Source organism: Sarcophilus harrisii, chromosome 5 (assembly GCF_902635505.1).
Source record: "Sarcophilus harrisii chromosome 5, mSarHar1.11, whole genome shotgun sequence".
In the NCBI taxonomy this organism is placed as follows: domain Eukaryota; kingdom Metazoa; phylum Chordata; class Mammalia; order Dasyuromorphia; family Dasyuridae; genus Sarcophilus; species Sarcophilus harrisii.
The window spans coordinates 274756757-274772750 of record NC_045430.1 but is presented as its reverse complement, the minus strand read 5'-3'; the positions used below and the strand labels follow the sequence as shown (position 1 = coordinate 274772750).

At 37.6% G+C, this 15994-nt stretch overlaps 1 protein-coding gene across 10 annotated transcripts in view; it reads left to right on the top strand.

The window, feature by feature from the left end:
- Positions 1–15994, top strand: part of STK31 (serine/threonine kinase 31) — a 66506-nt gene that overhangs the window by 38170 nt on the left and 12342 nt on the right. For 3 of the 10 annotated variants that reach the window (XM_031940593.1, XM_031940597.1, XM_031940598.1), the window contains exons 16-22: positions 517–618; positions 1901–1981; positions 3274–3399; positions 5178–5303; positions 5500–5586; positions 7409–7558; positions 11428–11553. In XM_031940593.1, coding sequence (XP_031796453.1) covers positions 517–618; positions 1901–1981; positions 3274–3399; positions 5178–5303; positions 5500–5586; positions 7409–7558; positions 11428–11553 — 798 coding nt within the window. The remainder of the gene's footprint in view (positions 1–516; positions 619–1900; positions 1982–3273; positions 3400–5177; positions 5304–5499; positions 5587–7408; positions 7559–11427; positions 11554–15994) is intronic. The other 7 variants (XM_031940596.1, XM_031940595.1, XM_031940594.1 and 4 more) reach the window with 7 other exon arrangements.

Here is a 15994-nt window from a genome sequence, read left to right as displayed (position 1 = left end):
ATTTGTGTGGAATAATAGAGCTTAAAGCAGCCTCATTGTGATATTCCTGGTATAGACTTTTCTTTTTAAGTTTTATGTTCTTCGAAATCTGTCCCTATATACTCTTGAAGGTTTTCTTTTTTTTAATATTTTATTTCCCCAGTTACATGTAAAATAATTTTTAAAAATTTGTTTTCAAAACTTTGAGTTTCAGATTCTCTCCCTTCCTCTCTTCCTTCCCAATTAAGAAGACACATGTAAAGTTAAACAAAACATTTTGTAAAAGTTATGTTGTGAAAGAAAACATAGATTTCTCCTTCCCCCAAAAAACCCCTCAAAAAAAGTGTACTTCAATCTGTATTCAGACACAATCAGTTCTTTCTATGGGTATGGATAACATTTTTTTTTAATCTTAATCTGATTAAAAAGAACTGAATGATAATAATAATTATGCTTGTTTTGTGTTACCATTTTAGGAAAATTACCTCAATTATCTCCAAGAAACATGTATAATAGTTTTGATTCCTCTTATTATAGGCTGATGACTGTAATGAACCTGAAATTGAAAAAATAAAAGAAGAAATCACTCAGTTACGTCATCGTGTCTTTGAGAAAATTTACCATGAGCAGGAGGAATATGTAAGTTCTTGGCTAGGTCTGAATTGAGAATTAGCTTCTAAGAACTGGCTTCCAGGCTAGGCTGCTGGGCATTGGGGTGCCACAGAGAGTCCCATGGGTTCAGTTTCCAGAACTCAACTACCTTCTTGTCACCTGGAATGTCTTTCCTATCTAAAATGGGCATGGTTAAACCTCTTCTTGTGTCTCTTGGATTCTGGGAAGACAAAGGAGGTCAAAGGAAAAGTATCATGGCTTTTACATCATGTATTGTAAATGCAGGATTTACTTGTATCATTAAGGAATTCATTTATTTATTTATTTTTATTATTTTTAATTATAACTTTTTATTGACAGAACCCGTGCCTGAGTAATTTTTTACAACATTATCCCTTGCACTCAATTCTGTTCCGACTTTTCCCCTCCCTCCCTCCACCCCCTCCCCAAGATGGCAAGCAGTCCTATACATGTTAAATATGTTATAGTATATCCTAGATACAATATATGTGTGCAGAACTGAACAGTTTTCTTGTTGCACAGGAAGAATTGGATTCAGAAGGTAAAAATAACCAGGAAGAAAAACCAAAATACAAACAGTTTACACTCATTCCCCAGTGTTCCTTCTCTGGATGTAGCTGATTCTGTCCATCATTGATCAATTGGAACTGAGTTAAATTCCTCAATGTATTCTGATGGAAGTGGATTTCTTCAACAAAGAGACAATTTATTTTTAACTCAATTAACAGTGTTGGCCCTTCCAGGGACTGAACAAAGATTCAGAACATTTCAGAAAAATGAGAGGAGTTTTGGTTAGAATTTCCTTAGTTTACATATTGATTTCAGTAGCTTTGTCATAATTTACACGTAGGTTATGATGTTTCTGTCATGTGGAACAATCTGTGCCAATAAGCAATTTTAAAACAGCTCAATACAGAATAAATAATGAAGTTTTTATTTCTATTTTGGGTTTTGGATTGGGGCTTTTAATAACGGGGCTTTTCCTGTACATCTACATATAAAGGCTTCCCCAAGAAAGCAGAGGAGGGTTTTTTCACTTGTAAAAGTTGGATCTAGAAAAAGAATATTCATTGAGTCAAGGCCGATGGACATTCATTTTAAATTTCTATTCTAATATTTCTTTAAATAAAAGTCTGAAATGAGTTACTGAAAAATTTTTGGTCATATATATGATTAAAATCAAACCTTTGAAATGGAGGTAGACAGTAGAATTGGTATCTCTGAAAAGAAATACTGAATAAATTAAATATGTATTTTCTCAAATAATGACTAGTTGTTTTAATTTCAGGAGAAACTAACTAGTTTAGTGCAGAAGTGGTTCCCTGAGCTACCTCTTCTTCACCCGGAAGCAGGAATACTTAAATACATGGTAAGTTTTGGTGACTGTAAAATATGAAGAAAATGTCCAGAAAAACGAAAGTTCTTGGTACCTTAAATTTTCACCGCAAAAAAAGAAAAGTTTCACTTAGTAGTTGTTGAGTTCCCTATAATCAAGCTTCTTAAATAAAGTAGCAGCATGATAGTAGTTTCCCTGCCTTTGTTCCTTGCCTGACCCAGCCTGGGGTGGGGGGAGGCTCTGCTGCCAGGCTCATCAGAATGTAGCAGTGCCAGCCCAAGTGCCCCCTGTCCAGGGAGTTAAGGGAGACCTTGGTCCCTTGGTTAAAGTAGGGGAGGAGCAGGATGACATGGGGAGCAGGTTCCCCAGCAAAAGCAGTTTCCTTTTTTGCTTTCTTTGTAGCCAGGCAGGTAGATGGAGTAGATATCTCTGAGGGAGTTAGAGGTTGACGGGTGACTGAGGGAGTGGCGAGCTTTAGGGTTGCTGTTTGGCCTTGTTCATCCCCTTGGTGCACTGGTGTCTATATGGTGGACATTTAGTTTTAGTTATTTATTCAACAACTGCTTACCAGGCACCTAATAATGTATTAGGTTATGTTAGGTAATAGAGAGAGAAAGCCATCCTTTGGATAAAGGGACTTATCCTTTTACTAGGAAGAAAGCAAAATATACAAAGAGCAGTTAATAAGCTATACATGGTAAATGGCCATAGTAAATGTCAGTTCAGGGCAGGCTTCCTTTGGGAAGTGGCATTTGAGCTGAGCTTTGGAGGAAAAGTAGGATTCTTCAAGGTGAAAACATGGCAGAGGAAGGAGTATTCCAGGCATGGAATGGCATGAAGCAGTGGAAGAGCAGTATGACTAGTCTGGCTGAACTGAAGAGTGCCAGCAAGAGCGTGAACTGTACTAAGCCTGGAAAGGCAAGTGAGAGCCAGATTTTAAAAGATTTGTGGCGATTTTAGGAACAAGGGGCTATCACTGACACTTCTGGAAAAGGGGAGGAAGATGGCCTTTTCCCTCCAGCTTTAGGCGAGGCACTTAGGCAGCTCAAGGGAGAAGGGAGTAGAGAGGCAAGCTGAAGAAGCGACCCATGCCTCAGTGCAGCCATTCTGGGGCATGAGACAGCAAAGCTTTGGAGAACATGGTCTTAACCAACCCTGCAGCTGGGGTCATTTGCTACAAAAGAACATTTCTGCACCAACCAATAAGAGATAACAAAAGACCCTTTAGAGGTGCAGGAAAGGGCAGGAAATCTTGATTTTTTTTTTAATAGTGCTTTGTCTGTGTAACTTTGGTTAATGATAAGAAATCCACATGTGTTACTCAGAACTCGGGAGGAATTTTGACTGTTAGCCTGGAACGGGACCTTTTGGATGCTGAGCCCATGAAAGAGCTTAGCAGCAAGCGTCCTTTGGTGTGTTCTGAAGTGGATGGGCAGAAAGTTCTTCTGAAGGTCAGTCTTGGTTCTTGTGGTGAATAGAGGCTTGCAGGATTAAATTGGGGTGGGGGCTCCTTTTAAACAACCTAAAAATAATAGAGGTTCTCCTTGGGAGAATATTTTTATTATTAACTAATAATAATCCTTTCCTGCTACATTCTCTTAAGGGACAGCCACTGATATGGAATGATTGTTTTTTCCTTAGCCAACCAATCTTTTTTTTTTTTCTTTTTTTCCTTCATATTATAATCTGGCGACTCCTGTGAATCAAAGTTCCTGCTTTTCTTACTGTTAGGCTTAACTAAGATTATTGTTAAAACATTGTACTGCTGGACTTTCTCTTTTGTTCCTGGAAGTACATGATACAGTATCAGATAAAACTAAACATTTTAAAGAAATTATAATTAAGTATTTGTATATTTGAAAATAAGATGTTTTGCAATGTAACTTCCTTTACTCAAAGAGGAGCACTGCCGTCTTTAGTATGCCATTTAGTATTGTAATTTTTAGAACGATAATAGTAATTTAATGTTTTACATGTCAGTCAACAAGCATTTATTAAGTGCCTACTATGTGCCATTGTCATCCCATTTGATTCTCACAACAGTCAGGTGAGGTAGGTGATTCTAATTTCTTTTTTTCTTTGTTGTTTTTAAGAAAATCATTATTGATGTCCTTTGGTTTTTTCCTCCTCCTCATCTCATGTTAGTGTGAATATTTTTCAAAGCAAAAAAGGAGGAAAAAAATTTGAAAATATGTGCCACGTGGACTTCTCACCTCTGCAAAGGATGGGAGGGACTACCATGTTATTATATCTCTTCTTTTGACCTATGCTTGTTCTCTACCAAGTTTGCCAATATTTACTTTTGAATTTTTTGTCATTCTTTCCATCTGCTTTGTTGTGGTCATTTGTGTCTGTGGTTTTCTTGGCCCTGTCAAATTCACTGTGCATCTGTTTATGTAGATGTTTCCATGCTTTTATGTCTTTATCATCACACATACTATTATTACATTCAGGGAGCACAGTATGTTTAACTATTCCCAAGCTGATGGGTATCTACTTGGTTTCCAGTTCCTTGCTCTCATAAAAAGTGCTGTTCTCAATGTTTTGTTGTGTTGTGTCTGTGGACTTTCTTTTTGTCATTGACCTCTTTGGGGAATAAGCCTAGTAATGGAATCTTTAGTTCATAGGATATGGTTTAATTACTTTATAATTCCAAATTGCTTTCCAGAATGGTTGTACCACTTCACAGCTCTGCTGACTGCCTTAGGGCTTATCTTCCCACAACTCCTCCAGCGGTTGACCTTGCTAACCTTTGGCATCTTGACTCATTTTTAGGGTGTGAGGTGAAGCCTTGGGTCATTTTGGTTTGTGTTTCTCTTATTAGTGATGTGGAACATTCTTTCAGCTGTTCATAATTTAAAATTCTTTTGAGAACTGTTTGTTAATATCCTTTGACTACTTACCTGTTGGGAATGAAAGGCTTTTGATCTTAGATATTTTTTGTTAATCGTTCATATATCTTGGATTTGAAATCTGTGTCAAAACATCGTGATACAAAGTGTTTTTAAAAAAAAACCTTTGTGATGCTAATAATATTATCCAGATTTTATAGCTAAGGAAACTGAAGCGTGGGCCAGTGAAATGACCTGACCATGGTGACCCCTGGTCCTTCCCCTCACCGTTAGCACTTCTTAGTAGTAAGTAGCAGAATGGCGTGGATGGTGGCTTTGTGGTGCCCAGGCTGGCCACTTCCCTGCCAGGCCACAGGAGCCTTGTCTCTTGGCTCTAGGGCTATTCTGTGGATATGGATACGGAGGCCACAGTGATCCAGAGAGCAGCCCGCTACCACAAGGCTTGGCGAGAATCCAAGGAAGAGTCGGGATTGTTGCCCTTGATGTTCCTCTTTCTGTGTAAGGTAAAGTGCGGCTTTTTCAAGTTCGATTCTTGAAACTGAGGAAAGATTTTTCTGTAGCATAAATGGACTGTTTCAGATTTCAGCGGAAACAATTACTCCTTTTAACATGCTAGAAAGTCAATTATTTACTGTAAAAATTGTGTTAGTCTCGTTGTCACTCTTGAGTCATGTTGTCTCTCCTTCTTTTTGCTCTTAGTCTGACCCTCTGGCATATCTGATGGTCCCCTATTACCCTAGGGCAAGTCTGAGTGCTGTCCAGGCCAGCACACCTTTGTCCGCAGAAGTAAGTAGTGGAGCTGTGGGCTTTGACGCCTTAACTGTGAAGCTTACAAAACCTTTCTCAAAATTCCCAGTTTTCAACAAAGGTCTTATAAGGAACGTGAGAGAGGATCTCCAGGAACATGCATTTCTTAAATCCCTTTGCTTGCTTCCATGGATATTACACTGAGCCTTGTGTATGTGATACCAGGCATATGGGTCTATGCTATCAGGCAGTGCTACATGATTTGTTGATACTATATATCCTGTTCTGATTTTTTTTTATCCTGTTTATTTACTTAGAATGTGGAGAGGCTATTTTTCTACAGTTGTAGGTAATTTGTATATTCTGATTCTAGTATTTATACTGTGCATCACTTTGTATGCCTTTTCATATTTCATACTTTAGTGATGCAATAGTATTTGATTATACTAGTATGCCACCATTTATTCAGCTGTATCTAATGTTCATTATAGAGGGAGTTTCCACCTATATGGAATATTTCTGAGCAGAAGTCTTTTACTTATTTGGTGTTATTGTTCAGTTGTTTTGGTCATGTCTAACTCTTCATTACCCCATTTGGGATTTTCTTGGCAAAGTGTTTGCCAAGTTTGGTTGGCCATTTCCTTCTCCAGCTCATTTTACAGATGTGAAAACTGAGGCAAACAGAGTGAAGTGACTTGCCCAGAATCACACAGCTAGTAAGTATCTGAAGTGAGATTTGAACTCCGGGCTTCCTGGTTCTAGGCCCAGCGCTCTATCCACTGAGTCACCTAGCTGTCTCCTTTTACATATAAGTCTATAGATTAATTTTTAATAATATCCTTGAGCTAGAGTCCTAGTAGTCAAATACAAGTATACAGGTATTATTGTTTTTTATTTTTTTTTATTAACTGTATTGCTATCTTCCTCCCTCCAAATCCAAATTTACCAGTAGTGGAATAGAGCGCCTTTTTCCTCTTAGTCTCTATACATATTGAATATCATTGCTTTTTAGAGCTTGGAGGCCAATTTGCTAGGTGTTTGGTGTTTTTAATTTGCATTTTCTATTTATTAGAGTTTGAATAGCATTTCAAATAGTTATTAATAATTTGTGCATTTTCCTTTGAAAATTACTTGCTTTGTCTATTTTAATCATTTTTCTATTTGGGGAATGATTATTATTCTTTTGATCCTGGATGTCAGATATTTAACACACAGATATATGTGTGTGTGTGTGTGTGTGTGTGTATAAAATCTCAGGTATTTATTTCAAGGTTTTTCCCCTAACCTGTATTTTTTTTCTTTAAACATTACCTTTTATCTTAGAAATGTTTTTTTTTCTTTTGGTAGTTATAGCCACTCATTTTTTTTCCTATAATTTCTTCCATTTTATAATTTTTTTCTCTATCATAGAGAATACATTTTTCCACTTTTTTTCCTACTTTAAAACATTGTGTTAATGGATCCAATTGAATTTTAATTTAGAGCATGAAATATGACTTCAGTTTTTCTATTATTTAGTATTTTCCACTCTTTTCTCATAATATCAATTTATGTTTGAGCTTTTAAAATAATTATCATTAAAATGATAACTAAATGGAATGTCTATAAAGGAACTTTGGGTGGTTTGTGATTTTAGAAAATTAGGAAAATGTTAAAATCTTTAATTTTAAACCTAGAACTTCATCTGGTCTTGATTCTTTTTCTTCTGATTAGTTGCTATTTGAGAACATCATGAAGTTTTTTGGGGGGAGGGAGGGAATTTCTTTATGGGAAATTGAGTCACTGATATAATGAGAGAAGGACCAGGAGCAGAATAAGTTGACCATTTTAAAATTTTTCTTTGTGTGTTGTTAAACTTTAGGAAGCTTTAAAGGTCATGAAGGGTGTTGCACATGGCCTTCATACATTGCATAAAGCTAATATCATCCATGGATCGCTGCATCACAACAACATTTTTGTCTTGAACCGAGAACGAGGAATTGTGGGAGATTTTGACTTCACCAAATCTGTGGTAAAAAGTCTAGTGTCGGGGTTGGTTCTTTGAATTACTTTAAATGTGAGTACTCTTTTATCAGCAGATAGTCCTGAACTTAGAGGTACATTTAAAACACAGGCTCATGTACTTTGGGCTAAGGTATGTGTCACGCTTTGTTTGGTTTGCTGTTTCCCTATTATGAGTTAACCTGCTTCTGAGTTAGGAGTGGGTAGAATGGAAGGGTAAGTAGTATTTGTAGACAGATCTATAAATGATTGATTGCTTTATAACTAGTAATTATGCTTGTGTAGCCTTGATATCATTCAGTCATCAAGCATTTATTTGGGTCTGCTATGTGTGTTCCAGGAGTACCAATACAGAGAAGGAAACTAGACCTTATAGTCAAATATGTTAGCTGAGTATCATTGTAATTAAGAACTTTTTATTGAAAAACTACTCATGTGCTGTGCTGTGCTAGTTTTTTGTAAGATTTCCTAGCACTATGGAAGTCAAGGACATGATGAATAAAGTCAGTTTTTCAGGTGATGCTTGTATGCAAAGTACTCTGCTGGATGTCAGGCGTACCACAGAAGAAATTAGACCATTCCTGTCCTCCAGAAGCTTAGGTCCTCTTTGAGGGCTCCAACCACATGGACTCAGTAGAATACAGTGAAGGGGACAAGGGGAAGATTGAGCCCAAGGCACTTTGGATTTTAGGGAGAGCAGTAGACTATCTGCCTTGTCTCCAGGAAAGCCTCACAGAAGTGGGACATGGCTTGTAGGAATGTACAGAAGTAGAAGCCTGACATTGTTTGACTGCCTTAACAGCTCTTGGTGATTGTCCCGAAGTTACCCATTCCCAATAAGTCCCGAGTTAATGATGATGATTTTTCAGTTGGAGAAATTTATGGCTTCACTTGGTTGTCTGTTTAACAGAGCAAACCATCTATAGAAACATAACTAATAATAATCAGCTGAGAGTGTGGAGGTGCTTCTCTAGTGTTGTCATATAAGTGTTTGGTTGAAGTGTTCATTTGCAAAAAGTACAAGCAAAAATATTTCCTCTTGTGCACATGGATTGTAGTGGCAGCTAGTTTTCATGTAGTTACTCTCAAATCATAAAGTAATGCCTGTTACAAAGCCAGAGAGATATTTTTATACTGTATTCCACAAAATGAATAAATCAAAATCTATCTGGTTTTCTGATCAAATGCCAGATTATGCAAAAGGCTAACATAAAACAGATTTGTTCATCTGTTCAATTTAGCAGGTTAACATTACATGGAAATCAAGGGTACCTCACAATTTGAGTTATGAATTTTAAATAAAAATGTATGGGCTCAGTTTGGGCTAGTTATGGACAGTAAATGCTAAATACTTAAAAAAAATTGTACTCTAATGACAGACCCACCTAAAAAGCTCTTCCTTATGGTCCCTTTCACAGGGATGCCTGAAATGATTCAAAGGAAAATGATCTAAAGCACTTTTTCCTTGTATGCTTAGAGCCATTTCACTGTATGTTAGTGCATCTACCCACAGAGGCTGACTGGGCTGGGAGTGTAAGTTAGGTTGTCCATCCAGCCATATTGAAAAGGATGAAAGAAAAAGATTGTGGTCAGAGAGAGTCATTTTGGTTGGGAAGGAGAGGGTAGTCTGTGTTGTTTCTATGATTAGCTAGATAAGGTCCCCATCCCCAATTTTTTTTTAAACAAATGAGTTGTCTTTATGATAGTTGCATTTTTCCTTTCAATCTCATGAGGTGTAGGCAGCCAAGGCATTGTCAGGTACATTTTACATGAGAATACCAGAGGGGTTACACAGCTGATCCCTTTCAGATCCCTCCAGCATTTCAGAGAATTCTACAAGTGCAGCATTGGAAAGAACCTTAACTTCCAAATCTTACTTCCAGTTCTTCCTCCTCCCCCCTCCATACTGTGCCAAGAAAGTGGCCATGAAGTTCTCGGAGGAGGGGCAAGGCACCTCTGCTGGAAGGCCTGTGCCATTTGGAGCAGCTCTACCTTGTAGCCACATCCTCCTGATATGAAGCCTCAGCTGGCCTCTGGTGGGCCAAGGGAATGGGCTAGCAGCTCTTCAGCATGGGGGGCAGCCTTTTTATACTGGAACATTCCCCCACAGTCTAATTTTTTTTTTAAGGCTGATAAACATTTTCGTTTTCTTTCCCTAACCCTAATAGTCACAACCCTTCGCCAGTCTGGTTGCCCTCTTTTGGACATTCTGGTCAGCCTTCTAATAAGCTGTGCTTCCTAAGACTTAATGCAGTTCTTCAAATGAGGGCTGATGAGGGCAATGATTCCTTCTCTACTTCTGAAAACTATTTGCTTCTTAAGTCCTGTCTCCTGACTTCATTGTGCTTTTCACTCCGTTATCCATCTGCCTTTCTAATGGAGTAATTTTTACTTCTGTTTTCAGTGCTGTGTATTTAGTAAGTACTGAGGAAATAACTTTTTTAAATGATCGGCTTTTTAACTTGAAGTTAACTTGATAGTGGGCGGGATATTCTGCCTTCATTTTGATTTTTCATTGAAAACCTCAGATTTTTGAAAGAAAAATAACTTTCTTTGCTCTAACCTTTCCAGAGGCTAGAAGTGATTTTTAACAGTTGATAGTAGAATGTGGATTCATGGAAACTTGGAAGAAGAACCTCCACCTTGAGTCCAAGTTATACACATGTGTCGCTGTAGCGTGTCTGAAGTAATGACTAGATAAACTACAGAGAGTCAGACCAGTCACTCTTAGGGGCACAAGAAGTCTGAGTTATGTTCATTTATTTGACAAAGATGACATTTCATTTTCTAAGTATACATGATAGTAAATTAATATTTTTTTTACTTCATTGATCAAGTGAGATCACACATCACATGGTTGCAAATCTTATAGCACTGTATAAAAGCAGGTTATTATTATTAATAGTAGTTCTATGAAATTGGGTTGCTCAGTATGTTTAAAAAAGCTTCTCTAGGTCATGTCAAATATACCTTCCATGATACTGTTTCTATTTGGATTTCCTTATCAGCTCCTTAGATCATAGCACCAAAAACTTCAATCTAATTATGTTGTTCAAATTATCAAAAATTTCAAAATTAGATTAATGATTTGGATTAAAAATAATAGATACTTTTAGTAGAGGTAGAACTTGGGGTGGTGTCAGTATTTATTATTAATGTTTGTGCTAGGTACTGTGATGATGTCGTAGAGAGAGTATCCCCTTGACCCTCTGCTTTCAAATTCTGATCCTGATACAGGTCATGGTGTTTTACAAAGAAATACATTCATTATTTCCTCTAGCAGAGAAGCTCACATGTATAACGACTATTCTGTATTTGTGTTTTTAGAGATTAATAAGAGGAGTGACTTTCTTTTAGTATATAGAAGCCCTCTTTGACCCTTGTGGGATTATTGGCTTGCTTGTTTTGGGTTTGTACTTATTCCATCAGGGTAAGGGAGCTTCCTCCTTCCCTCCATTTCTTCAGTATCTGGTCTCGGCCCTGAGAAGGGAACGCATTTGGGCTGGGGTGGGGGAATGGTCCTGTTCTATCCCTTTATACCAAAGGCCTCTCTTAAGTTTGATAGAAGATAAAATTTCAACTTAACATTATTTGTTGACTCACTCAAATATTTAACAGTGAATATATATCTGAAACTTAGTTTGAACTTAGGCATCATTGATGAGTTCTTAATTTTATGGGGCTGATTTAAAGATTAAGTAATCAAAAGGGTTTTTTAAGAGAAAAAAATTAAAATGTCATTTCTGAGTACAAGAAGAAGGAACGCAGAAAGTCTGAAGGGAGCTTGAAAAATACATGCTAGATGAGGGGAAAGTGTTGAGTGAAAAGGAACTTTAAATTTATATGGCTTTAAAAATGTGTGCCTTGTCTTCTGTGCAGAGCCAGCGTACTGCTATGAATTCCATGGTGCTTGGTGGCTTGAACCTAATGTCGCCAGAATTGAAAGTGGGACAGCCAGCTTCTCCATCTTCAGACTTGTATGCTTATGGCTGTCTTTTGTTGTGGGTATGTTGTTTCTTATTGAAATCTTGACTGATGCCAGTTTTTCATATGTAAATATTTAGTGGCAATCTGCAAGGTGCTTTATTTTTGCTAGTTGGTTTTTCTTCCAAGATTGTTCTGCCATAAACTCTCTTCTTGAACCTGAGGGAGAAAATTCTGGAGTTTCTGCTGGAATATGAGTTTTTATAAGTGACCTTGTTGCTTTCTATCTCTTTTTCTTGCCCCATCCCTCTTTCCTCCTGTCTCCTTCAGTACAGTACATGGTATCACTTGACCTTTCTTTTCACAGAGTAGTCACTACAACAAGGGGGTTCCTCTGGTTGTGTTCACCTGTGACCAGAATTGGCCAAGTCCCTCCTCCCATGGAGCCACTGATGGGGCCCTTCTAGTAGGGCTTTCTGAAATCAGATTTTCAATTCCACTCCCTTGTCTTAAATCCGCTCTCCTTGTTAAGTGGAAGGAATGTCAGAAAAAAATGCTCAGCTTTTTACATCTTTCAAAGGCAAGCACTACTGGAGCTGCTTGGTTTGAGGTGCTTCTTCTCTAAAAGAAATTTCACCAGTGTTTAGATGGCCTTCCTGCTTTATTCAATAATTTGGAATAATGTCCCTTCTGACTCCTTCCACGATCTGAACAGCTGCTGCCCAGATCAGCCAGAGGCAAATGTTGGCATGTGTCTGAGAGTTGGCATAAAATGACTTGAGATCCCCTTCTGGGAGCTCTGGTGAGAGAGCATCAGCTTTGTGAAGCTGACCCCAAGAAGGGCTCTGGGCCTAAAGGAAGGGGACATGCCTCCAGGAGTGGCCTGGCTCCTTCAGGAGCAGGGCTAAAAAGACTTGGTTGGTGGTTGTTTTTATGATCGTTTTAGTATTAGAAAAGTTGGTTGTTAAAATGTTTTTTCCACATTTTCTCCTTATAATGATTATGAAGAATTTCATTCTGGTGCTTTTCAGTGTTTTGTTTTGTTTTTTAAAGGTAACATTGAAAATTCTAAAACAATTGAAAATTCAGAAATGAATCAAAATTACATATATTACAGCATTGCAGTTAAAATTGCTTTTATTGATTTTTATGCTTAATTTCCTTTTATTTCTCTCGTCTCTCCTCTTATGACACTTTTTTTTAAAAAGAAAAAAGTGAAAAAATTCAGGAAAATTGGGCAAGTCATTAGAAAGGGCAACATTGCAATCGTGAAGAAAGAGAAGCGTCATACATGTAGAAGGGAGGAACCAGAAAAATGTTAAAATAAAGACCAATGTGTTTATTATTTAAACATGGGTGTACTGAATTTTATATGCAATTCAGAATGAAGGATAAAAGTATGATTCTTCACTCTGGAAGTATAACATAATGTAAACTGAGAATTGGAAATGAACTTTCATTCTAATCTTTCTTAGTTGTTTGTGCCACTTCCTTAAGAGTTCTGTAAATTCACCTAACATTTTCTCAGTTGATATTTGATTATTTAAAATGTAAATTATTATTTATTTGTTTCTGTTTTGGTTTTTTTGTTTTCCTTTCAGTGGAATTTGTTTTTTGTTAAATCTCAACTGCATTTTAGCCTTAGAAATTGCTGCAACTCAGTAATAGTTTGATTCTGGAGATGTATGTGTATTTGTTATAATAGTTTTGTTTTGTTAAGGATATGAAGTGCTTTGTTTGGGGTGAAAAGAAGAGGGAGAGGGACATTTAAAAATATTGACTTAATATTCTCTAATATAATGTCAGCCATCACCAACTGAAGTATTTATTCCCCCCTTCCCTTCTTCTTTTTTTTTGATTTAAGACAGCTAATCTTCTTAAAGAACATGCTAGATTGTTCCATATTTAGACATCTTTAACTCAACATGTCCAAATCTTATTAGCTTTCTTATTACTGTTGACAGTCCACCATCTTCTCAGTTAAGCTGAGTGTTATCCTTGATTCTTCACTCTTACCTCCCGTGCAATCTGTTGGCAAGTCCCACCATTTCAATGTTATAATAATAGCTAATATTTATACTGCGTTTAAGAGCTTCATAGCTAATATTATTTAGTACTTAGCGTGTCAGGCACAGAGCTAAGCCACTTTACAATTCTCATCTCATTTGATCCTCACAACACTCCTGGGAGGTCGGTGCTATGCTCATTCCCATTTTATAGATGCGGACACTGAGGCGAACAGATTAAGTGGCTTACCCAGGGTCACATAGCTAGCAAATGTCTGAGCCTGGATTTCCATTCAGGCCTTCCTGACTCCCTCCACTATACCAGCTGGCTGCCCTTCTTGCACTGGCTTTCTTCTTTGCTCTCTTGTTACCTTATGCCTGCTGGGCTGTGCCTGCATCAGGCCCATCCTCTCCCCAGCTGCCAAACTAATCTTCCTAATGTGCAGGTGTGACCATGTCACCACCCCCTAACATTTCTGCATTTTCTAGCCTAATTTTCTAGTTGATGGTGGGTTTCTAAAAGGAGAGTCCACTGGAGGATGTTAGGATGTTAACACAGAGCATTTCTCCCAAAAGTTGCAGACATCTGCCCGCTAGAGAAATGACTGCTTTCTTTTTGCCTTCCACTTTTTCTTTTACCATCATGTAATTTGACAATTGTTCTGTGTAGTGTAAAGATTGCACCATTGTTAGTAACTTATCTTAAGAGAGGGGGAAAAGAGTAGGGGCCATCTGAGTGCATGCAAGGCCTCCTGCAGTCACAGTGAGTGGGGTGCTGGAGTGCACATCTGACCTCAGAGAACATCTATTGCTCAAACAGAAGCCATTCTTTTACACCCTGATGTGGGAGGGTGCACCCAAACACTTAAAAAGTGCTTGTTAAAGACAGTATTCTGAGAGCTGATTCAGCATTCATTCTTTGAGCCTCTGGGTCTGATTAATGTGTATATCATAGATTTTCCCCTTGGGTCCATGTTCTAATCAGTGTCTGAGACTCAGAGATGGTAGTTCTTGTTTATCAATTTAGTTCTTTTCCTCTTGGCTTCTGTCTCTCAGCTTACTGGCTGCTTTTCCCCAAAAAAGGAATTGCTTTTAGATTTGATGTAAGTGTAATAGTAATGTTCTGGGTAAGCTGTTCTTTAGTTGGCATTCCCTAAGTTTGGAGAGTTCACTGAACTAATACTTCCAGAAGAAGAGATTAGAAAACACCATTTACCTTGAAAGAAATTCACTTTGTTAGGAAATCTGACATCATAAACTCGCCACTTTTCCTTTTGATATTCTTAAATGAATAAAGACATAATTCCTTTAAAAAAGAATATTACAAAAACACATCAGCAAACTTAGTTAACCCATGTTAGCCAAGAGACTCCCAAAAGAATCTCTTCCATTCCCTGCAGACAATGCACATAAGCAAGCACTCACTCTGCTTAAAAGGCGTAATTCCTCCTTTCATTTGTTTAGAAAATGTCACACCTAGATGTTGATGGGTTTCCTGAGCCCTATAAATTAAACCCAAACCTTCTCAGTTTGTGGGTTAGCTAGTGAAGTTCTCATCACTCCTGTTTCTTTGAATTCATTTCAGAAAACTGAATTCTGGCATGTTTTATATACTTTTTCTGCCAGAGTTCTGTCTGTAGAGAAGGAAATAAAGACTGAATAATGTGAGCCATTATTTAATCTTAAATGTAGGATATTGTGTAGGAGAATTTTGAAAGAAATATTTACTCACTTAAGGATCTGTGACTTATTAGTATGAGTCCTCCCTACATGGATAAAGACTGTAACTTATATATGTCTTACTAAATACTGTCTTTGAGGTGGTGTGATCACAAGGTTCACTCTGCAGGGAACTTAGGTATGAACTTTTCCAAATGTAGGCGAGGTCTTGAATGACTGACCTAGTCCAGCAAATAGCCCAGGAGCAGCCTGTTAACAAAGCCTTTTTGGATTTATGAAGTCTTTCCAAGCTCACACTTAAATATTAGAGACAGCCCAGGACCACCTGCAGGCCGTGATGAGGCATTGGAATAGGAATACTTAAGATGAATATCTTAAATGTTGAGAGGCAGGAGAGCTTTCAAGTTGGACATAAGATATCACACACAGGTAAAGGTTATTGCTAAAAATATAGATGCACATTTAATTAGTCTCAGGACCTAATGCTGGTTTTCATTACTATGAATGACTGAACTTTGTTGATGTACCATCGCAGTTTTTCTATTTACCTTGTATGTAGACACAAAAAAATGGGGTACTTATTGATACATAAAAGAATTGGAAGAAAAATTGATCCTTTTTATCACCTCTTTATTTCAATGTAACAGTGTTGCCTCATCATAGTGGAGTCACCCCCATGTTATTCAAATATGGAGTTCAAACTGCAGTAGGTTCTACTAGCATGATGAAAAGTCTTTGAATTGGATCCTGGGAACAGAGTTTGCTGCTCATTAGCAACAGAATGGGCTAATTCTTTACCCCTGGCAGCCTCTGAAATCATGAAAAATGCCAGATGT